This window comes from Ascaphus truei, chromosome 2 (genome assembly GCF_040206685.1).
Source record: "Ascaphus truei isolate aAscTru1 chromosome 2, aAscTru1.hap1, whole genome shotgun sequence".
NCBI classification, from domain to species: domain Eukaryota; kingdom Metazoa; phylum Chordata; class Amphibia; order Anura; family Ascaphidae; genus Ascaphus; species Ascaphus truei.
The window spans coordinates 302,117,971-302,143,332 of NC_134484.1; the positions used below are offsets into that span (position 1 = coordinate 302,117,971).

The 25,362-nt window shown below is 42.2% G+C and overlaps 1 protein-coding gene across 4 annotated transcripts in view; it reads left to right on the forward strand.

The window, feature by feature from the left end:
• The window catches only part of FHOD3 (formin homology 2 domain containing 3), a 607,453-nt gene that overhangs the window by 550,975 nt on the left and 31,116 nt on the right, over nt 1-25,362 (forward strand). For 3 of the 4 annotated variants that reach the window (XM_075586422.1, XM_075586420.1, XM_075586423.1), the window contains one exon: nt 8,404-8,427. The exons of the other annotated variant lie outside the window; for it this stretch is intronic. In XM_075586422.1, coding sequence (XP_075442537.1) covers nt 8,404-8,427 — 24 coding nt within the window. The remainder of the gene's footprint in view (nt 1-8,403; nt 8,428-25,362) is intronic. 4 annotated transcript variants of the gene reach the window in all.

The window sequence follows — 25,362 nt, forward strand, 5'->3', positions numbered from 1 at the left end:
ACCATTGGCTGAAGGTAGAAATCGACTTACTGGGAGAGGGGGTTACACAGCGAGCCCTGGCCGAGATAATAGGTCTTCCTGGTGGCAAGTGTAAAGAAAATATATATCAATAGTGGCGCTCTATTTATAATTAAAACATGTGTTAACACAATAGTAACAATTTATAACCAAAGTGAATATAAATGTGGTGATACAAACAAACTTTTGATGCAGCTGTGACTCAAGGCAGGATTGCTCTCTCAATCCCAGGTAGGTGAGGAAGTGATGATCGATGGGAAGCGCAAAACATGTGGAAACAAAAAATATATATCTAATAGTGCAATATAGTTAATTATAAGTTAAATAAGTCTTCTTTAGGTCTATGACTATTATACTCACAAAAGTGAGAATCGATCTGTACACGTAACGGTATCTTTAGATGTTGCCTCTTCAATTTTGAGGACAGGTTACCCAGCTTCAGCAATGGTGTAAGTGTGGATTCCTTAAATAGTTAAGCACAGACAACCAAACATAGTGCAGACTGTATAAAAACTGTATTGAAATGGTAAGTGGATGACAATACACTCACGTGGTTTCAGTAGTTATTAGGCATTTAGATACACAATTGGATCTCTCCTCTGGTTTAGCTGTTTGCTTCTCCCCTGCTCGGCGTGCGTCTCACGGCTGCATTCCAGCAGATCTGGATGTGACGTCAGCGGGTTTGGGCAGTTCCTGATGAAACCGAGTAAGGTGAAACGCGTAGAGTGACGTTGAGAGAGGATTCACAGCTGTCCCCCTGACCGGAACTGCCCAAACCCGCTGACGTCACATCCGGATCTGCTGGAACGCAGCCGTGAGACGCACGCCGAGCAGGGGAGAAGCAAACAGCTAAACCGGAGGCGAGATCCAATTGTGTATCTAAATGCCTAATAACTACTGAAACCATGTGCGTGTATTGTCATCCACTTACCATTTCAATACAGTTTTTATACAGTCTGCACTATGTTTGGTTGTCTGTGCTTAACCATTTAAGGAATCCACACTTACACCATTGCTGAAGCTGGGTAACCTGTCCTCAAAATTGAAGAGGCAACATCTAATGATACCGTTACGTGCACAGATCGATTCTCACTTTTGTGAGTATAATAGTCATAGACCTAAAGAAGACTTATTTCACTTATAATTAACTATATTGCACTATTAGATATATATTTTTTGTTTCCACATGTTTTGCGCTTCCCATCGATCATCACTTCCTGGTGGCAAGGTAAGTGATTTATGCACCTTGGGTAGTATATACAGGACCGGGGTAATTGGAAATTATTGTTGAAGAAATTTCCCTGTATCCTCTGTAATCCATCTATTGTCTATTCCCAGTTGTATCACTGAATCAATCTCTCTTTTATAGCCGCATCAGGGATCTCCATTCAACAACATGTAATGTCCGTAGTCCATGACCACAATGCCTCCTCCCTTATCTGCGGCTCTTATGATAATTTTTTTATTATCGCGTTGTAATTTGAGGGCCTGTTGTTCCTCAGGTGTGAGATTCGAGAAACTTTGTTTGTAATTCTTGACACGTCCTGTCATGGAACAAGAACTACATTTCTGACTCACCCCCCTCTCTTCTTTGCAGCTTCTGCCTGTCAGATCTTATTCCCAGCTGCATGGAGTTTGCACACACATACTGTGCCTGTGTAACTTGCAACAATGTTGCATTTCTTGCCTCCGGGCATGGAATCAGTGAGCTGCTACTGCAGTTTCTGAGATCCTCACCAGAATGGGCTAGTCTGCCCCCCCCCTCCTGTTTGTTCAGAGATAGTCTGCCCTTAGACTATTCCCTTTACCCACACTGCCCCTCACTTCCTTTTCCACCCTGGAGACAGTGAGTACAAGACCCTTCTCTGTTCATCCCCCATGGTGAGGCCATCTCTTTTTACCGGTTTCTAACTAATAATCACCACTACATACCATCCACAAGTATTTGTATCCTGCTGCTTTTCCCAATAAAGTGGAGGAAATATTACAGGGCTTGGAGTGATTTAAAAGGGAACTGAGTTAATGCTATTGGGAGCCATTCACACATCAAACGTGACCCTGGCTTCAGAAAACGTCCCTTGGTGTCTGCCTCCACCAGATTGATGAAGGTGGAGGTGTTGGAGTTGTGGACCTGTGGGTCAAAGGTACTGGCTGGACGAAATTGCCGTGTGGAATTATCACCTGAGGTCGTTGTTCGGGTGTCAGCAATGTCTTTGGAGAAAAAATCCCTCAAGCGTAAACGTTTATTGAGACGATATAAATCCCCCTCCCAGTCAAAGGGATCTATGGTGTGCGTCGGCACAAATCTTAAAGCCTTATTCAGGATCTGCATTCTGCTGGTGAAAGTGTGTATCCAGAGATATTGAAAATCACCTCCTCTGCTGGCGACCCCTCTGCAAGCCCCTGGCTTTTGCATCCCTTGTCGGATACCTTGGGCCCCCCGCCGCCTCTCCGAATATTTCGCCACCGACGTGTGCCGGAAGGGGTGGCTTCTGTTGGGTCTTTGTAGTTGGACCTAAAAAAGGAACCGTGAAAGTGTTTTCTTGGCCATCAGAATGGTCCGTATCGCTGGTATTGTAGGAGCTGCCCGCCGGCGTCCCCCGCCTCTGTCTCGCGTAGTTCCTCCATTGTCCCTGTCTCCAAGACACCGGATCTCCAATGCCCAGCAACCATTTGTAAACCTTATGTTCCTTGTAGTCAGTGTTGACTTGCTTGAGTTTGTCCCTTTTATAGGTGATGAGGCTCACCCTGTGGAGATCAACAGCTACCTGGATTTTGTCTGTCCAGTTGGTATCCGTGTCGCCTGTTATCGTCTGGGCATGCTTTGTCTCGATATTCGAAATCTCTTTTCTAATTTTCATTAATTCTTTGGTCGCCTGATCACTGACAAGTATAATTAGATCAAGTGAACATTTGTTCAATATACTTATCTAGCGCTTACAAAAATCAAGATCACTCCGGCCGATAGTTGGCTGATTTTTGACACGAAACTTTCTAGATATCAATTTCTCACGATGGTAGTGTGAGAGGGTAGCCCCATGCATATAAAAATCAACTTCTTTCTTTTTAAGTTTCAGCAAGTCATTATGTACATCAGTGGTCTTCTCAGGGCCAAAAATGTCCTCCACTAAATCTGTGTATCTGATTTTGTTTACCTCCGCATCACTAGAACAAAGTGTGTCTGATATTGCTGAAAAGATACCCGCAACATCAGGGAATTCTTCCATAGCACAAAAATCTTAGTAAAGTCAATAATATACAAAGCAATATATAAAGAAAAGAAAAAAGAAAAAAAATGCAGGTGCGGACCCTCTATTGACAGAGACCACTCCTTTACATCAACAATTATAGAACAGTGGGTGCTCTGCTCATAATGGATGCGTACAAAACAAAATGGGGCAGCCGGCACTCCCAATACCATAAACAGTTTGCGGTGCATGTCCTATACAAATAGTAAGAGAAAAGTAATCCACTCCAGCAGGAGCAGACACAAGACAGCACTCAAAGGTAAGTAGGAAAACTTGTATTCAAAAATAAACATAGCACAAACATGACCAACGTTTCTGTCCTCGTGGGACCTTCCTCAGGGTGTGCTTGAGACTAATGGCCAATGGATCCCTTAAATACCCCCATATCCCCACCAAAATTACTCAACCAGAGTAGCTGATTGGCCGTGCATCAAGTCCCATGATCAGACCCAAAGTCAGACCCAAAGTCGCACATATATATATATATATATACTGTGTGTGTGTGTATATATATATATATATATATATATATATATATATATATATATATATATATATATATATATATATATATATATACTGAGTTAAGTTATGGTGAGAAAAAAAGTGACAAAAACCTTCCACAGCAAAGCAAATATGCAAATGTAAATACAACTGTATGCTCATCTGCATGTCTTAGGCAGGTCTGCAACCCCGCCTTTCACCATTATCACACAGCACTTCCACTGCAGCAAGGGATTCTGGGAAATGACATGCAAATGAGCACACAGTTCCACTTTTTGCTTCATGTATCTGACCCAAAGCTCGATATGGTCAGTATACATGATGTTGTCCTCCACAAACACCACGGCCTCCTCCCACCAGCCTAGATATAAATTGGCATAGGTGAGAGTGCACGTGGTACCCATGGCTGTGCCCTGGACTTGGTGATAGATCTTACTATCAAACAGGAAGAAGTTTTTGGTAAGAACAAATTGCAAAAGTTTAAGCACAAAATCATTGTGATTATTGGAATGTAAATCCCGTGCCTGAAGGAAATGAGCAACTGCCTTGATGCCCGTCTCGTGGGGTATACTTGTGTATAGGCTTTCTACATCAACACCTACAGTATCAAGAGTCTATTTGTATCCAGGCTGATACCCTCTAATCTTAATAGGGCCACCTTGGTGTCTTTTAAGTAAGACGGTAGCGATCCCACAAAAGGGTGAAGGAAGCAGTCGAAATAGGCACTGGCGTGTGAGGTGAAGTTATCCACCTACGAGACAATAGGTCTACCTGGGGGTGGAATCCTACCTTTGTGAACTTTTGGTAGGTGATAGAAAGTCGCCAGAGAAATTACCTTGTTCTCTACGCCAGTTTGCAATATCAAGGCCAGTTCAGATAGAAACCGCTTAGTGGGATCACTTGCAAGGATGGTGTAACAGCGCCTATCTGCCAGGAGACATAGACATTCATCTGTATATGCTATTTTATTCATAATGACAGTATTACCCCCCTTATCCGAGGTTTTAAAAAAATATTTAAATAAAATAAAAATATATAAAAATATTGTCACTTTTGCTGATTTCTTCCATTTTGTATTGCAATCTCCAGTGTAATGTTTTTGCATAATCTAAATAGATTACATATATGCTATTGCTCCATTCTAAATTGTTACCTGTAAAACTGCAAAAAAAATAAGATTTAGTGTGACATGCCAAATCCCTGATGAAACCATGCTGATAATTTATTTGTCAAAACATAGTCCTGATTATTATTTCTTACATTAAAGTAGCTATTAATTTTGTGAACCTATGTTTCCATAGTTGTGAACTTTTTAAAGTAGTATTTACTTTTATCTGCTTTTTTATAAATGCAGCAGTTGAACTTTTCCAATACATACAATACAAAGTTGCTCATCGATCCATTCTCCCGTTTTAGATCAGCGAAGATCCTGCTTCCCAAGGGCACAAAATGTGACTGCTTATTTCAAAAGAGTGGATGTGTGGCTTTCACATACTACATTTAAAATAATTACAAAGGGCATAAATAGTGAAAAAAATCAAAACATTCATTAGGTATTATCTAAAACTACACGTGATTTATTAAAAAAAAAAAAAACATACAAGTATATAGGATTTTTAATGAAATGCTACATTAAATAAAGGCACAAAATCTGCCTTACACTAGTCCTGTAATACTGCACCCATAATAACAAAATATCTGAATATTAATTAAGCATAATATTGAGTTGATCTTAAGAACTCATTAGTGTAGGATATCTTTGGATTTTTCCAAAGGCAATTATTGTAAAGCTTTCCTTTTTCGTGATATTTTTGCTAATGACTCTGCTTTGGTGTATAGTGAGGCTCATCATCATCTGTTTCCTACTTATTTGTAATTTGTTAAACTTTCCAATCCTAAAAGGGGATTGTATATTGTTTTTACCTTTCTAAAACTTATGGTAGTGATATCATTTAAGAATGTCTTACTGTATGTTTACTTTTGCTTTCTATGATTTTTTTGGTTCCCTTTACGGATAGCCCTTTTGTTACTTCAATACCCTATTTCCTCGATTCTAAGACACACCTGTTTTCCGATTTTCACATGTCTGGAATCGGGGTGCGTCTTAGAATCGATGTGTATAATTTTTTTTTTTTTTAAAACAAGTGTCTATAGCACTAACCCCCTCTTTTCACATACCATGTTTCAGGAGATGCCCCATGTCAGCGGAGGACAAAGCGGTCGGCGGGAGTGGTCACAAGTCTGCAGGTGAATGAAGATAAGATGACAGAGGGTGGGAGCTCGGTGATCATAATAGCAGGAGAACCGAGCAGGAGCAGAGCGGCATAGGGGAATGGCTTGGGAGGTGCGCACTGTAAAGGTGTAGTCAAACACCTGTCAACTTCCGGTGTTACAGTGTGCACCTCGCAAGCCGTTTCCCTATGCCGCTCTGCTCCTGCTCGGCTCTCCTGCTATTATGTTCTCCTGCCACCGCCGCCACCGTACACCCACTCCGCTGTCTTCTTATCTTCATTCACCTGCAGACTTGGGACCTAACCCACCGCACTCCCGCCCAATATCCATCTTCAACCATCTGCAGACGTGGGACCTCTCCTGCCGCCGCCACTGACATGGGACATATCCTGAAAACATGGTAAATGAAAAAGTAATTTTCCTCGATCATAAGGGCCAAATCGATGGTGCGTCTTACAATCGAGGAAATACGGTAATTGAAATAGTTTTTTTTTAAATTGTATTACATAAGTGTTTATTTAGCCACCTTGTTTCTATTACCTGTATACTTATTTTCCAAAGATATACTCATCCAACACTGATTTAAAGTCTCTACGATTATCCTGTATTTGTCATATTGTTATACATAATTGATGTTTATACATTTTCCTTGACATACTTATTTTAGATTGTTACCATAATAACTCCTGCTCTTAGGCTCCTTTTGACTTTTTGAATGATACTCATGTTGTCAAGGCAGTACTGTACTGTATGTATGTATGTATGTATGTATGTATGTATGTATATATATACATATATATTTATGTTGCACCACTAATGTATGTAGTGCTTCACAGCAGTAATACACAACATAATATTAAAAAAAAGTTGTATGTGCTGGGCACGCGCATTGTAATTGAAACTTTTGTGTTTTGTCACAGAAATTGTATTTGCGATGGTAATGTTTTTAATTCAATGAAAGAGATTTGAGAGTATAATGAATTTTATTTATTTTTGTGTTGAATTTTCCACACTTTCACTTGGAATACATGATATAATTGACTTATGATAAATAAGGTAAGATACATATATTTTGGATTGTAAAGTATCTAAATGCCGTTACTCTCAAGTCTTTCATTCAATGTAAATCATAAAAATCAAAAGCACAATTTCAGTGATAGAGCGCAAAGAATTTTGACTTAGAACATGTATGCTCGGCACCCCCCTCCCCCTGTTTGTTTTTTATAACCATTACAGTTACTATATTATATTAATCTATATACAATTTACGAATTATATGTGTACACACCTTGCATGTTTTCTACTTCTGTCTTTTTTTAATTATAAATGGTACATTCCTAAAAATTTTGCTATTTGGACTTCTATATTTATACTCGGAATTCCTCTAGTAACAGTGGTGTGTGTGTGTTTCCCATTCAGCACTTGCACTGTGTTGGACTGCCCTTTCTGTGCATGCGCTGAGTGCGGCGGTCTATTATGCGCATGCGTGGAGTACTGGTGGACCCTTTTGCGCATGCGCAGAGTACGGTGTCTGCTTCTAGCATGCCATGCCATACCAGGCCATGATGTAACTTCTGATACGCATTTTCATTACAAACAACGATATTTCCCCAATCAAAACTCTGTAGGTGCCACCAAAGAAGTTTTAATTCAATAACAAATAATACAAATAACACATAATGGGAAGAAGCGCTTCAGACATAAAAGTAACATTGGGGTAGGGCCTCATTTTCCTAAAAGAGCTTACAATCTAATTGATAATTAGGAAGAACATATAGAGACAGTAGGAATATGGTCTGATAAGTGCGTCTGCAATGCTGACAGTGCTTAATGTGTTCTCTCCATTTTTTCTGAACTATCTTAACCCTACAGTATGTCTAGCACAGTATTATTTTGTAGTCCTCCCTAATTTAAAAATCAATCAACCATCTAACCATCTTTCCCCATCCAAAATCAAAGAACCCAATCTCCTCCTCCTACTCCAGTTTTATAACCTTCCTATGCTATCACTAAATTTGTACGTCACTAGTATTTTTTCTGAGCATCTATTCAAAATCTTAAAAAATATATATGTATTTCTACTGACTAGAGATTATCTTGGTTATCACCCTTTAATGCCTCTGTCCTGCAGATTTCTTACTCAGGATAGGCAGTCTGTATGACTGTCATCCTTCCAAGTATGTACACTTTTCCAGGACCAATATGACTAGTACAATGCACAATATAAAGCATGATCTAGAAAAAATAATTAGAAGTTGCTGCTGATCTATATTGTTTTGGTTTATGCACAAAATAATAGACAATACTATAATCTATTTTGTCAGGTTTCATTTTCTTTATATATTTGTCTTATATATGTTTCCTTTTCTCTTTCTTTCTTTCTTCGCTTATTTTCTGTCAGACTGAGGATGAAGATGAAGTTGAGGTATGAATTCTAAACAGACTGATTATGTTTGCTATGAGCTCTGAGATTAATTTTATGTAATCCAAATTTATAAACTTTGTTGTGTTTTTAATGTTTGACCTAAAATACTGTCTTAGACTGTTCCTTGAACAGTTTTAGAGAACCAACTAATGTAAATGTTTATTTGTCTCCATCTTAGTAGGTCATGTAGAGTTTAGAAAATTCTAATATAAATATGTGTTTATGTATTTGTAAGCATGCCTAAATGTATTTAATTAAAAATACTTATCATTATATTTCAAAAGAAGTAACTATGTATTACAGTAAATGTTCTAACAAAATATTTGCATGTTTTAAGATTCAACAAATAAAAAAACAAGTGTTTTCATGTTTTGTTATATTTAAATAATAATAATCCCAGAAGAACAGGGCATTACTGGCCAATAATGCCCTGTTCTGAGGGGATTATTGCAATAATAGGCTAATTGTAGTTTTTTTTTTTTTTTTTTACATTTGACACCTTTGTAGTCATTGATTTTTATCAGCATGATCTTCTACATTCTTATGCTTTTACTGTACATGTTTATTAAAATGGAATTGTACATACAAACAGCCTCCCTTTATATACACACACACACACTCTGCAGCCCCCCTCTATATACCCAAACACACTCTGCAGCCCCCCTACACACACTCTGCAGCCCTCCTCCACCCTCTACACCCACAAAACACACACTGAAGGCAACACACAACACACACGCTACAGCCGTCCTGTAAACCCACAAAACTGCAGACACACACCAACACAACACACTCTGTAGCCCTCCTCCAGCATTTACACCCACAAAACACACACTGAAGACACACACACTGCAACCCCCCTCTACACCCAGAAAACACTCTGCAGACACACATACATACACCAACAAAACAGACTGCTGCCCCCCACTACACCAATAAAAACACACTGCAGCCCCCCTCTACACCCAGAAAACACACTGCAGACACACATACATACACCAACAAAACAGACTGCTGCCCCCCACTACACCAACAAAAACACACTGCAGCCCCCTTTAAAACCACACACTGCAGACACACACACACCAAGAAAACACACTCTACAGCCCTACTACAACCTCTTCACCCACAAAACACACACACACACACACACACTACTGCCCCCTCTACACCCACAAAACACACACCATCAGAACACACACTGCAGACACACACACCAGCAAAAAACTCTGATGCCCCCCTCTGGACCCACAAAACACACAGCTGACAGACGCACACCTTTCTCCTCACTCTCCTGTGCGGAGCACTCTGTAGGCAGGGTGGGGGAGGAGTCAATGCCTTCTGGTGCCTCCTGTCCAATCACCTACCCTGTCTGAGAGCTGCTACACTGTGTATAAAAACGGAAAGCTGATTAGCTGAAAAACTTGGCAGGGTGCCAAAAATTCCGGGCCATTACTGAATGGAACATATCCGGAATTGTAACCAATCAGAGAGCAAGGATTTCAGTAATGCCCAGAATTTAACAGCTTTAGCCCATAATTAAATGTATAACCATTGTAAGTTACATATCGACAACATAATATTTTTTAATATGGTTTTGGCAATGTACAATGCAATATTATATATAGAGAGAGTGTTAGGCAAGAGCTGGACATCAGTCTCTGTGCCTGTTTCTGAAACGTTTATATTGTTCCAAGAACACAGAGGTAACAGCAGTTGCGCCTGCAGTTGTCTGAGGTTAAGGATCTGGGATTTTTTGTTCAGATTCATGTTGTAAGGCGACCCTGGAGGAGGGACTTACTGCAACAACTGTCAAAACATAACAGTATTTAGGGAGGGGAAATCACAGAATAGGCAACAGCAATGGTGGTAATATTGGTGAGCAATGGTAGGGAGAGATAGGGGTGGGGGACATCAGCAGAGGCACTTCTAGCCAAGAGGAGAACTATCTCGCTGTGGCCATATTTTCAATAGACACAATCCAGGATTATGCAGTGGCCCATTGGAATTTGTGTAATGCCATAGTGTGAAGTAGAACAAATGGGTTATCCAGTTACCATAACCCTATCCAAATACCTGTGCAGTAACCATAAAGGCACCTAACTCCATTGCTTCCTTCTGTAGGCATACATTGTATGGCCACAATATCACCACCTCCCAGGCACATCGTTTTTAACGTTCCGCATAGTATCTTTTCCTTTGTCACTAGTTGTCAAATTCGCAGTCTAAAAGCTCTCCTCATCTGAAACTGGGCTTTTATAACCCATATAATGGATAAATCCACTTAAGACTGGAAATGCCTATTCTGTCAAATACAACACCTGCTTGAATTTAAAAATACAGTGTCGGTACGATAAGCACTCTAGAGCTTGTGGGTACTGTTTAAAGTTCTTTGGCCTGGAGTGTGTTTGAATTAAGAGGGAAGTTAAAAAGGAAACGAGTGTAAACAAATAATTATTTTAACCTTGAATTAAGCATTACATTAAGCATACCAATATATGTTTGGGTATTGCTTAGCATTCATATATTTTATTTTTCTACTAGCAGAGATAATAATTTAATTAAAGGGTTGACTGAAGATTGAAAATACAGCTTAATTTACATCTCACCACATGTATATGTGCTGAGCAGCTACAGCAGCCAATGCAGAACTATGAATGGAGTGTTCTCAGAAAGGTACTGTGCCTCGTGTGTCAGGAGTATGACAAAGGTGCTTGCAGACAGCGCCATACTGCGATTAAGAACCTTTATGGAGGAAAGCCTCAATCTCAAGAAGTGGCTGTCTGCGTCAGGAGTACAATACCTACAGAGTGCGTATGTAAAGAGGAAGTGTGCTCTCAGAGACTTGGTAGATCGGCGAGTGTGACAGTGATGGGCTCACTAATAAAGGTTAAGCCCGTTTGGTTATCTCTGATCCATGTATTGGGGTTCAGGAGTGTCAGTTCTTGAGCCCAGTGTTTGTACCTGCATTGTATACAATTATGTGACAATAAAGAATGCATGTGTTTTTACCTTTCCAGTAGTGCCAGCAAGCAGAGATCACTGGGCTATGAGTTTCAAGGGGGTGGGGGGGTTACGGAGAAAGTGTCAGAATGTGCCTAGCAAGTCGGAGTCCAGAATTCTGGATACCCCAAAAATGTACCCGGGAATCAAGTCAGAATCCCAGATACATATAGGCACATTGCTCCGGCAAAATCTCTGCTTGAAAACGCTTACGCGACTCACCACTAGGGTTCCCTGCTTTAGCACAGACCAGAAAGGTAAATGGGGCATGGGGACGTGAGGTGTCCCTAGAACGGTCAAGGGGTCTCTAGGTTAAGGGGGGGGTTTGCCCAGTTAATGCCCAGGTCACCCAGAACCCGGTATAGGGGATCTGGGGTGCTCCAACCAGAGATAAGTCTAGTTATTGTGTGTGGGGAATATGGCTAGGAAGGTATTAAGTGCAAACTTCTTATTCTATTCCCCATAATGATAAGACTTAGGAAAGTATCAAATGTGTATTTTATTAAACAATTTGTTTAAAGTACATATATGATTGTGCAGGGTATCATGAGCTGGGTCTTTCTGGACCGATGTTCTGAGTGAGTTACTGAGCTACCAGCTTGGTGCCAGCATGTCTACTCAGACATCGGACATGAAACCACAGAGGACGCCAGAGGTGTGAAGAACATTTGTGCAGGAGGTTTAAGCTTGAGTACCCATGTCCTGGGATGAATGGTAGTCCTCAGGACTACCATATGCCATCCCTGACCGTGAGGAGCTTCTGAATACCAAGTGGCAGAGGTAGGCTGATTCCGAAGATCCGCTTATCCGGCTTCAGAAGACGGGCAATGCTCTGATTGGCTGGTAGGAAATTCCCCACACTCGGATTGGCTGCAGTATTTCATGAATGAACTCTGAAATACTATAAGAATCCCTCAGCCAATTCGGAGAGCAGATTCTAAGCGCCAGAACATCAGCTGCAAATTTGAATGTACCAAAAGATGCTCTCAGAGAAATAGCAGCAAGCAGGCTTCAGAAATTTCAATGCAGAATATTTTCTAAGTCCCACTTTTTGCGGCTAAGTTCTGAGAATTGAACGTAGCGGTCACGACTAGGATTGCAAGCCAAAAATAGTTCCAGGATGTTTGGAACTAACTCCCGTCAAGGGATTTCAGCACCTCCGGAAGAAAGAGAGTGGTGGCATCAGGAACTTCATGTCGATTTGAGTTCCAGGAAATTTCGGGCTGAGTCCTAATCAACTAAAGACTTTGATTTTTCGTTTATTTCAACTAGGAAGGTCTAGTTTTGTATTCCAGACCCCAGTAAGTGTGTGTCTCGTGTATTTTATGTTCCACTGTGTGTTTGTCTATTTTAAGTAAATAAACTGCAATTTATTTCATCAGCTCGTTTTGCTCAGTGTTATGATCCTGGTATAAATGTGTACATGCCTGGTCTTCCTTGACAGCGAGCACAGGTGGTGTACGTGCATTCCCGCATCCAGTTCCTTTGGGAGATGAGTCGCGGGTCACAACTTTTCTAAGTGCTGGAGAGTAAGAGAGGAAACTGTAAGCATGTCACATGCTTACTAGTAGAGGATGGTTCTCCTCTGATTGGCCCTGGGATAGGGCCCAGAGGGTTTGCCCAGACCTTTTCTTTCCGCAGAACATTCAGCCGAATGGATGTTTGGTCTTATGGGAGGGGCTTTCCATGGTCAGTGAGGGTAGAAGGGAGTGGCTTGAGTAACTACTGATTCTAACTGAGCTCTCTGAAACCATCCATCTCATGTCTCACAGAAAATCAATGAGGCTAGATGAATTTTTCATAGAGTAATTCCAATTTTTCTGGGAGATGCTGGGACCTGATTTCACCGGGGTCATGGCAAAAGCCTGGGGACCGGTAAGATACCACTTTCATGTCAGCAGGCAGTACTGTCTCTTCGGTCAGAGAATGTTGATTTCCACCAAATCTCTAACTGGAAACCTGTCGCTGCTCAGCATGGACTATAAGATCATAGCCAATGCACTCCCACTGAGGCTCAAGTCCATGCTGGCAGAGGTGATTCACCATGACCAGTCCTGTACCATTCCAGACTAGACCATTCATGATTATCTTTCTGATCCAGGACCTGCTGCACTATACTCCGAGAACTGGTCTGTCACTCACATTCTTGTCTCTAGATCAGGAGAAGGTGTTTGACTTGATGGATCACCGATACCTTTATACAGACCCTGCAGGCATTCGGCTTTGGCTTATAGGCTGGCCAATCTGTCAAAAGCCAGTCAGAATGGACTCTTACGGCTGTTCAGCCTGTGTTAGGTTGTGTTTGAGTTGAGCTTGGGGAAAGTAATTCCACCAACTTCACTCTTTGGAAGTAGCTCTTAGAGTAATCTTAGAGGAAGCAGGTAGTGATGAGGATTTAAGGCTGTTGCTTGTTTGTTGGAGTATGAGTTTCAGTCAGGGCCATCTTTGTCAACAGCTATTTCCTTTGTCATTGACAGGTTATTCTGTCTGTGTAGCGATAGAGACTGTTGATGCATCCTGTGCAAAAGCCCATCTTTTGGTTGATGTACGTGTTGGAACACGTATTTAATGCATGTGCATATCAGTCCAGCATGTGTCAGGGGTGCATGGATAACACTATTACTATATATTCCTCAATGGAGATATGCAGAGAAGGATCCTAAAAGGACAACAATAGTATAGATAGTCACAAATCACCATGACCTCTAGCAGAGGTGGTGTTCGCTATGTGGATTGTGTAGTTTCTCCACTGATATCCTCCCTTTATAGATTTTAAATATGTTTTAAGGTATTTTAGAGTTTTAAAATTGTAGCGTTGATGTGTTGAAGTTTTTTTTTTTCTTCATTATTATGTAATGGTATCATGTTATGTAAGTGTTTTGTCTTGGTATAAGTCCATTTGTTGATATTCACCTGTTATAAATGAGCAATTAGCTAATAATATGCCTAAACCTGAGCACCTTGGTTATGAATAGTTTATGTTGACCCTATATAAGGGACATATCCCAGAGTGCTCAGCTACCTCCTGAGGAAGCGCAACATAGCGCGAAATGCGTAGAGGGTTTAAAAACTGTCCCTACAAGAAGTTATTTGCTTTTAAGTGTGGGATAAGTTTAGCATTTGAACCTCCCCAAAGAGAAACAATTGAGAGCGGTGTTATAGCTAGGCAGCGGCTCCAGTGAGAGGATCAGTTTCTCCCTATCAGTCGGCTCCTGGTGCACAACCGTGTGGTGTTCCAGGTTAGTTGGAGGAAGGGGGACTCTGCGGATCCCCCTGTGCTGTAATCGGCGGTGAGGGGATGTGTTTGATCCAGTGGCGAAACTTAACTGTAAGTTTATAAGTTGTTTTATGTATGTTATTAAAATTGAACTATTTCTCTGACGTCCTGCACTCCCTTCTTTTGTTTGAGTGTTTGCTGGCCCCGGTGTATCGCCGGAGAGAACTGGAGCAGCGGGAAGAAGAAGATCAGGCCGCGGAGGACTCCTGATAAGCGCGTTCTCAACTTTCTTGTTTATATGGAATTTGAAGTATGCCAGATACTGGATTCCCGAAGAGCCCGTGGCGGGCTACAATACTTGGTCCATTGGAAAGGTTATGGACCCGAGGAAAATTCATGCATCAAATCCAGTGTTGTCCATGCCCCCAAACTGGTCTGGGCGTTTTATCTGTGATTTCCTGCCAAACCGGCTTAGATTGCCCGGAGGTCTCTCCTAGAGAGGGGGGTTATTTAATGATTCTGCTCGGTCTGTGCTGGGTTTTGCTTCCAGTTCGCGTTTTCCAAGCTGCCTACCATTTCTACTAAATTTGGCCATTTTGGTTACTGGCAGCTTGCTATATAAGGCTGCACTTCCTGGTGGGAGTTGCCGAGCAAAGTTCTGTGTTTCTGCAGCTACAGCCGGTCAACATTACAACCAAAGGGGAATACACTTTGTACTGAGGCAGGGTAATATAAATACATTTTAACCATTATCACAGTTAACCCCTCATCACCCACACGACGGTAGGGGTGGCGAGCTGGGGGTAACCTCTTTATTACCAGGCTAGCCCCCCCCCCCCGTGACCCTCAATTACAGACAGTAAAATGGATATCATGCAGAAAACTGGATATGGATGGAATAGACGACAGAATAATGCTGCCACTCTATAAATCCTTAATTTTGAGCGCAGTTCCTTAAAATAATTATTAGGAACTGGAAAAAGTGAAGAAGAGCTACCAAATTAATAAAGTGGGTGAAAGCCCTGGCCTACGAGGAAAGACCATTCAAATTAAATTTAGTACGATTACATTGTTTGCATCTAAGAGTGTATATGATAACTATTTACAAATGTATTAAAAAGCAATACAATTAACTTTCGAGGGAACTTTTCACCGTAACAACAGTAGAAACAGTAGAAAGGACCAAGGGTTATACCATGTGATTGGATGAAAACAAATTTAAACAGCAGCAAATGTATTTAATAATTTATAAAATGTTTTACCAGGAAGTAATTGTGAGAGGAAAGGTGGTGAAGTTGTGGATGGGCGACACATAAGCCCTGCAAATTATACCTATCTCTACTAAAGGTCAAAGGTCCAGGGAAGGTTTTGCAAATGAAGCCAGGTGCAGATCGCCTGGCCTTGATTAGCAGAGTTTAGAAAGGCCAGACTGGATCAGTTCTTCCCTCTCCCCTTATTCCAGCTAAGAGAGCTGGATGCTACAGACAGGAACTGGCCTGCAACATGTTTGGTTTATGATATCTGTTTTATTGTTTGGTAAGTGGGAGTGCCACCCAAAGATGGCTAGAGAATTGCTGTCTAGTTAATGCTCAGATAGAGCTAGGATTGATTTTGATTCTTTTGTTTGTCTTGATTTTGTCTGTGGGAGTGATAAAGAAAACAAAGCCTTTAAACCAGAGCTGATTGTCCTGTGACTTTGATTTACCCTAAAAGACAGTGGGTTTTAAGGTTCCCAGACAAGAACCCTTCAGACAAAAAGGGTCATATAATACATTGAGAGTTACCTCTCATTTTCAAGTATGTCCTGGGCATAGAGTTAAGATGACAAATAATACATGGTTACACTACATAGTTACATAAGTGAACAGGGTATACATTATATACAACACATCGCATGCACAGTAAGAGACAATATATATTATAGGCGTATGTAACAGTTAGACCAGATTACAATTTGAGACAGCTTTAGTTTTGAAAGAAGTTAGACTGGTGGTGGCCGTGAGAGTCTCCAGTAGATTGTTCCAGTTTTGGGGTGCGCGGTATAAGGAGGTGTGGCAGGATGACCTTGGTTAGTGAGGAGACAACATAATTCTTCCGGTTAAATAATATATTGGTGGATTTATTTGTCCAAAAATATAACAAAATAAATGGGTGCGCTGTCCCTTTAAGTAAAACTAAACATAAACAAAAGCCTATCCCCATTAGGGAAGCTAACTAAACTAGGTTAAGCCTATCAACCCGGCTGGTTAGCTAAGCTTAGACTAGACCAACAATATTTGGTAATACCACTTGGCTCCTTACCTGGGAGCTTTATTCCATTGGGACAGCATAAGTCTGTGGAGCCTGGGTCTGTTTGTCAGCTCTCCTCTGTCCTCTCTCAGTGTCTGAGAGAGACAGCTGCCCCAAAGGCATTTCCTCTTCCTCTTTTTAAAAGCAGATGAGCTTACTCAAATTAGGATCACCTGCGGACTGCTTAATCAGCTGGGTTAACCACTCATATACTGGAATGCAGGCATACTGCCACCTCCTACTAATGTATACAGAGTTAGGACTCTGTCACACCGGATACTTCGTTGAACCTTGGGAACATGAACAGTCTTTTGGAGTCAGATCTCAGATGATAAGTGCTGCATGTGGTAGGGGTGAGAAGCTTATTCAGATAGACAGGTAGCTTGCTCAGAAAGTATTTGAAGGGAAGGCATGAAAGGTGAACTTTGCGCTTCGACTCAAGTGATGACCAATCTAGTTCTTTGGCATTTCGCAGTGATATGTGTTGTAGTTGCATTGGAGAACAAAATGGCATATTGAATTGTAGAGGGTGTCATGTTTGCTAAGGTGGGTTTGGGGTGCCGAGCCGTATACTATGTCACCATAGTCGATAACTGGCATTAGCATCTGCTGTGCGATACGCTTTCTGACCAGCAGGCTTAGGAAGGATTTGTTCCTGTGAAGTACACCTAGTTTGGCATAGGTTTTGGATGTCAGGGTATCAATGTGCATCCCAAATGTTAAATGGGAGTCAAACCATAAGTATTTAAAACTAGTAACAGGAGTTAGGGTGGTTATAGCGTTGGTTCTGATCTGGAGCTCAGTCATTGGAAGCTTTAGAAATGTAGCCTTGATCCCAAATACCATGGTTACAGTCTTGTCAGTGTTTAAAAACAGTTTGTTTTGGGATATCCAATTTTCAAGTCTCAAAAAGTCAGATTGAAGTATGTGTTCAGGTCGGAGAGGCTAGGGCTGTGTGCTTATAAGATTGTGTCATCTGCATACATGTGTAATGAGGCTCCCTTACAAGCTGTAGGAAGATCGTTGATGAACACTGAGAAGAGTAGAGGCCCCAGAACCGAGCCTTGTAGGACACCACAGGTGATATCCAAGGGGTTGGAGTTAGAGCCTGAGATGGACGCATGTTGGGATCTACCTGATAGGTAGGAATGAAACCAGATTAAAGTATGCTTCCCTATTTCAGAGCACTGGAGTTTGTTAAGCAAAAAACACATGATCACCAGTATCAAAAGCTTTTGCAAAATCTAGGAATATTGAACAAGTGAGTTGTCCCGTTCCACTCCACACTGGATTTCATTGCAAACTTTTAGCAGGGTAGCTACGGTGGAGTGTTTGGGGCGAAAGCCAGATTGGAATTGGCTAGGGAAATTTGTCTTGGTATAGTAATCGCTTAATTGGGAGTGAACACATTTTTCCATGACTGTATAGTATTGGGAGAAGAGAGATTTGCCTGTAGTTTAAGACAGTGTTTTTGTCCACACTTTTGAAGGTATGAACACCTCTGGCAGTTTTCTAGTTCTTAGGGATATGGCCTGCATACAAAAACATGAGAAGTACTGCCGCTCTCCTAATATATATATATATATATATATATATATATATATATATATATATGGTGCATACGGGAATAATGTTAACATAGAAGGAAGAGGGAGGTTAGTAGAATAACCAAAAAGAATCCTATGTGCACTCACTATAGACTTTAAAGGGCTAGGAAATATTCAATCCTAGGGAAACAACCCTATAGCCACTCACTAAATGTAATTAAAATACTTTATTAAACATATTTACAAAAAAGACAATTAATTACATTTAGTGAGTGGCTATAGGGTTGTTTCCCTAGGATTTAATATTTCCAAGCCCTTTAACGGATATGGCCTGCAGACAGAATACAATTGACTATGAAAGCAATTGGTTTGGCAATGGCTGAGGCACCAAGTCTTAGGAACTTGGATTGCAGTAAGTAAGGTTCACATTGGCTGCTTAGTTTTAATTTGAGGAGCGCTTGTGTAATCTCCTCTTCGGATACTGTAAGAGACGTGTGCAGAGTGTGACAAACGGCTTACTCCGGGGCTCCGCCGTCTGTCCGGGACTGTTAGAACACGGTCTTTTAGGGTAGGTTAAATGACGAGGCGTAACGTGCTGTTCCTTTAAACAGGCTATTGCCTGGTTTATTCAGTCTCAGGCACTGAGACTGCCACACGGAATTCAAAATAATACATAAGCAAACAAAAACCCTGCTCGTCTGAGCAATAACTTAACTAAGGTTTTCCCTGACTGGGGTTGGACTGGCTTATCCAGTTCCAACAACAAAAATAAGGAACTTTGCAGTTTTAGACAAAAGGAACAGAATGATTTAACCTGTTTGGTGAGAGGCATTTCCCCTCTCTGCTTCCAGCAGCCTTCCTGCCTCCAGACTCTTGGGGAGAGGGGAGAGGAACCAGGAAATCAGCCTTAAATACCTGATCTCTAACTAGCAGGACAGGTGACAGAAATCAGGCAGCAGACACCCTGGTTTCTGTCACATATCCTCCCCCCCAGCTCAGACCTCGAGGGATGAGCGACCATGGATATTAGAGAGTGCATCCTTGACAACCCGTCAGCATTGCCATGTTTGTGCCCTGACCTGTGTTCCACAGAAAATTTAAAGGGTTGTAGGCTTAGGAACCACCTGGTCACTCTAGCATTCTTCTCTCTGTTTTGACACATCCAGGTGAGGGGGGTGCATGATCTGTAACCAATCGGAATTTTCTCCCCAACAGATAGTATTTGAGCGTCTCTACAGCCCACTTACAGACATTCTTTCTCGACTATGGAGTAATTTTTCTCCTGGGGATTTAGTTTCCTACTTAAATAAAGGATGGGGTGCTCCTCACCTTGAGACTCCTGGGAGAGTCCAGCCCTACCTCAGATGCGTCGGTTTGGACTAAGAACTCTTTAGAGAAGTCAGGTGTGACCAACACTGGTTGGGCACAGAGAGCTTCTTTCAGGCTTCTAAAGGCCTGTTCGGTTTTGGGGGACCACTTTACCATTAGGGGCCCTCTTGCTTTTGTGAGGTCGGTTAGTGGGGTTACCTTAGTTGCAAAATTGGGAATAAACCTTCTATAGTAACCAATTAATCCCAAAAGGGTTCTTACTTGTTTTTTTGTAACTGGCCTTGGCCAATTTTGTATCGCCTCTACTTTAAGTGTTTGGGGCTTGAGTAAACCTCTGCCGATACAATACCCCAGATACTTGGCCTACTCCAGACCAATAGTGCATTTAGCGGGGTTAGCAGTTAGTCCAGCAGACCGAACTGCATCAATCACAGCTTGGACCAGTGGAATGTGGGATTGCCAATCTTCACTATGGATTACCACATCATCCAGGTAGGCGGCAGCGTTCCGAGCATGTGGTTTTAAAATTTTATCCATCATTATTTGGAATGTGGCGGGAGCTCCATGTAAGCCAAAAGGCAGCACCCTATACTGAAAGAGGCCATCTGGGTTTGAGAAGGCTGTCTTTTCTTTTGCCCTTTCTGTGAGGGGAACCAGCCAGTACCCTTTTGTTAGGTCTAGGGTCGTGAGATATCGGGCTTTGCCCAGTCTCTCTACCAGTTCATCAACCCTGGGCATAGGATAAGTATCAAATTTTGACACAGCGTTTAGTTTACGGTAGTCATTGCAAAACCTTGTTGTACCGTCTGGTTTTGGGACTAAAACTATACTGCTGTTCCACCCACTTTGGGATTCTTCAATTACGCCTAATTTTAGCATTTTTTTAACCTCTAAACTTATGGCCTCTCTTTTGGCCTCTGGGATTCGGTACGGTTTAAGGTTAACTCGGACCCCCGGTTCAGAGACTAGGTCATGTTCAATTACGCTAGTTCTACCTGGCTGTGTAGAGAAGACGTCTTTGTTTCTTCTCACGAAATTCTGGACCTCTCGTTTCTGATGAACGGACAGGGTTTCAGCTATGCTAACCTCTGGGTCAATTTCTTGATTCTCTGACGGACCTGGGGGTACTAGGGTTAACAAGACCTCTCTATCTTTCCAGGGCTTAAGTAGGTTTATATGGTACATTTGCTCAGGTTTCCTCCTACCTGGCTGTCTCACCTTGTAATTTACTTCTCCCACTCTTTCCAAGACCTCATATGGCCCATGCCACTTAGCAAGGAATTTACTCTCTATGGTGGGAACCAGAACTAGCACTCTATCGCCTGGAAAAAAAATTCTGACCCTAGCACCCTTATTATACGTATTCCTCTGGGCCTCTTGAGCTTTTTCCATGTGTTCCCTCACTATAGGTAGGACTGCAGCTATACGGTCCAGCATCTCATTTCTGAAAAAGGGAAAGGATTTGTTTCTTCTATTACTTCTTTATGGTCCGCTATTGAACTCTGCGCGCTATTCTGAGAGGAGGACCACATTTTTAGAAAATGGGGAAAGTCGGTCCCTATTAACACATCATGTGCCAATTTGGGTACTATACCCCCTTTGAAATCTAAAGAACCAAACTCTGTTTCAATAAGAACATTAACAGTGGAATATTCGTGATTATTCCCATGTACACAACAAATTGCCACTCTTTGTGAACTGTTTACCTGTTTTTTCCCAATGGGCAACAGGTATTCAGACACTAGTGTAACCATAATCCCAGAGTCAAGTAGTGCCAGAACCCTCTTACCATTTACCTTTACAAATGCCCAGAGATGGTTATTCAAGGGGTCCTCTGGGCTAGGGCCCATACATTGGGACCACAACGAATAAGGTTCAACGCTGTTGCATTGCATTGGTTCAGTATTTAGTGGGCAGACTTTCGCGGTGTGGCCCCTCTCATAACAATTTACACATTTAGGTACATAGTCTGTGTCCCACTTAGAGCCATTTTTCGGCTCCCCACGTTGGCTGTTGCCCTTAGTATGCGAGTCACTGTTGCTGGTGCTGTGTGAAGGCGGTCATCGCTCTTCAGCCCCCCTTAACCCTGGTACCCTTTTACCGTCTCTGGAAGAGTCCTGGAACCTTGGGTAGTGGGTATGCTCCATGACTGTGGGTTGCAGGTGCTCTTCTGCTGCATTGTACCTTTCTACGAGGGCCACCAGCTCATCTGCATTGTGGGGGTTACTCTGACTGACCAAACGGCGTAGGGCAGAGGGAAGTTTCCTCAAGAACTGGTCCATGACCAACCGTTCCACGATGTGGCTTGCTGAGTCGATCTCGGGTTGCAGCCACTTCCGAGCGAGGTGGATGAGGTCATACATCTGGGATTGGGTGGCTTTATCCAACGTGAAGGACCATGCGTGGAACCTTTGGGCGCGAACGCCCGTGGTTACGCCGAGGCGGGCGAGGATCTCGAACTTCAATTTTGCATAGACGTTAGCGTCGGCTGGCTCTAGATCAAAGTAAGCCTTCTGGGGTTCGCCGCTTAAGAAGGGTGTGATTAGACTGGCCCACTCAGCTTCTGGCCAACCCTCTCTCTGTACCGTGCGTTCAAAAGTGAGAAGATAGGTTTCAACATCATCCGAGGGCCCCATCTTCTGAAGGTAGTGGCTTGCCTTGGTCATTTTCGAAACTGGGGCTGCCTCTGCCATTGGAGTCTTAATGGTAGTCCCTCTCAGGATCTCGAGTTCCTGCTGTAAGCCCTGGGCGAACCGTTGTTGCTCCTCTCTCAACAAGCGGTTTGTCTCTTGCTGGTTTGCATTCGTGTTTTGCAGAGCTGCATTCGCCTCTTGCAGTTCTGCATTCGTCTGTTGCTGGTTTGCATTAGTCTCTTGCTGGGCTATTAACAGCTGTTGCTGGGTTGCATTCGCCTTTTGCAGGGCTGCATTCGTCTGTTGCTGGTTTGCATTAGTCTGTTGCTGGTTTGCATTAGTCTGTTGCTGGTTTGCATTAGTCTCTTGCTGGGCTATCAACAGCTGTTGCTGGGTTGCATTCACCTGTTGCTGGGTTTCATTTGCGTCTTTCTGGGCAGTGACATTGCATATCAGCGCACTCACCACGTCTTCCATCTTGTTTGGAGAGAGAAAAAAAACTTTTTTTTAAAAAAAGTTCTTTAACCCGCAGACCTTTTAGTGTTCTGCCCGCATTCTCCACCATATGTGACAAACGGCTTATTCCGGGGCTCCGCCGTCTGTCCGGGACTGTTAGAACACAATCTTTTAGGGTAGGTTAAATGACGAGGCATAATGTGCTGTTCCTTTAAACAGGCTATGCCTGGTTTATTCAGTCCCAGGCACTGAGACTGCCACAGTGCATACAAAAGAAACACAAGCAAAACAAAAGCCTGCTCACCTGAGCAATAACTTAACTAAGGTTTTCCCTGACTCAGGGTTGGTGTGGCTTTTCCACTTCCAACAACAAAAATAAGGAACTTTGCAGTTTTAGAAACAAGGAGCAAAATGATTTAACCTGTTTGGGGAGAGGCTTTTCCCCTCTCTGCTTCCAGCAGCCTTCCTGCCTCCAGGCTCTTGGGGAGAGGGGAGAGGAACCAGGAAATCAGCCTTAAATACCTGAACTCTAACTAGCAGGACAGGTGACAGAAATCAGGCAGCAGACAAACTCTGGTCTGGATCCCTCACCCCTCAGTTCCAGCACCTGCCAAACTGTGGGATGGAGTGCATGCATTCTGAGGCTGCACTTTCCAGCCTAAACAGGATAAAAACTGTTCAGTATCCTGGGAGCCCTATATATGGAATTTATCACCATACCCTGGTTTCTGTCACAAGAGGTACGCAATGGAGACCGTTTCAAGTGAAACTAAAATTAGGCTTTATTGCGCCTGTCCCTTTAACATAGCAAAACATTCAAAATAAGCAAAAGAAAAGCCTGCTTCGCTTTGGAGAATATCTACACATGTAGTCTAGCCCTCTCTAACTGGGTGGTTAGCTAAGCTAATTACCAGCCCAAATAAATATATATATATATATATATATATATATATATATATATATATATAAATATATATATATATAAATATATACAGATATTTAACAATCCCATAAGAAAGTCTTATCTGTTTCTTGTAGCTGTAGGGGAAGGCTGCTCTGCTCTCCTGGGTCAGCACCCTTGTGTGCTAAGGCAATGTCTGTCCAGTTATACAGGTCTGGTCCCATTTGTCTTGCTGTCAGCCTGCAGTCTGTTTGCAGCTCAAGATATCTCTGGTTCCCCAGGTCAGCCCAGTTGTGGACTAGGGAACTCTCAGTTTGTCCTTCCTGGGTCAGCTCCAATTGTGAGCTCAGGAATCCTCCTTCATGTCTCAGAACAGGCTATTTCTGAGAGAGCTTTAATCAGCCAGGTGGAGTTGGTTAATTGCTGGTATGCAATTAACCAGCACACTGCTGGATTAAAGGCACATTTCTTAACAGGGGTAAATCCCTGTTACAGAGACAAATTGAAAATTGTGAGCAGTATTGGGAGAGGGTGGGGCTATAGGGGTCCTCACAGAGTGAGGTTCATGTTTGTGGTTTTGGTTGCGTTTCGCTAATAAGTTAGTAGCATACCCCACAAAGTAATCATTGAATGCATTTGCAATGTCAGTGGGGGAGTAATATCCTCCTTAGTGGTTGTTGATGGCTAGAAGGCTGGAATATATTGTTGATAAATTTCCAGAAGTTAGCTGGGTTTGATGTATTCTGGTGAAGATTGTCAGAGTAATATTGTGTTTTTGCATGTCTTGTTTGCCTTGTGCACATGTTCCGCAGGCATCTGTAGTGATTAAGATCCTTGGTAGTGACAATTACTTTGTAGATTTTCAACAAGGCATCCCTGAAATGGTAGAGTGCTATAAGGTCAATGTAACCCACGGAAGGTGCCCCCCCCCCCCGTACTCTTATTCTGCTTAGTTGAGCATGGGTATCAAAGAGTTTTAAGAACTCAGATTGGAAATAGTTGAGCGCAGAATCAGGGGTGGAATTAATTCGATTCTGTACCAAGGGCAGTTGGTAAGGTCAGCTAGAAACTGTTGTGGGGTAAAGTTTATAAATGTTCTAGTGAGGAGAACTTTAGGGCTTGATTAGGGTGGTTTAATTTTCCTTACACAGTACACTATTGCATGGTCACTGAAAATGTCAGGAAGGATACAAGAGGATTGAATTCTGCTGGGATTTGAGGAGAGAATCCAGTCTAGCAAGGAATGGTTGTGAGATTTCATGCGGGTTGGGAAATGAGTTTGCGTTAGGTTAAGTGACTTGAGTTGTATCTGGATTTTGTGATTTTTAGGGTTGAGCCAATTGAAGTTGAAATCCCCAAGAACTATCTCACTCTTCTCATTCAGAGAGGAAATGGAGCAAGAAACTGGGTGATATAAGTCAGGGACTGAAGAGTGGCTTTAGGGGGGCGGTAGATGCCAGCAACCAAGATAGGCTTAGAAAAGTGGAAGCAGATTTTGCCAACTAGGATTTCAAAAGAGGGTGGCTTGGGGGGCAATTTAACAGTGTAAATTATAAGGTG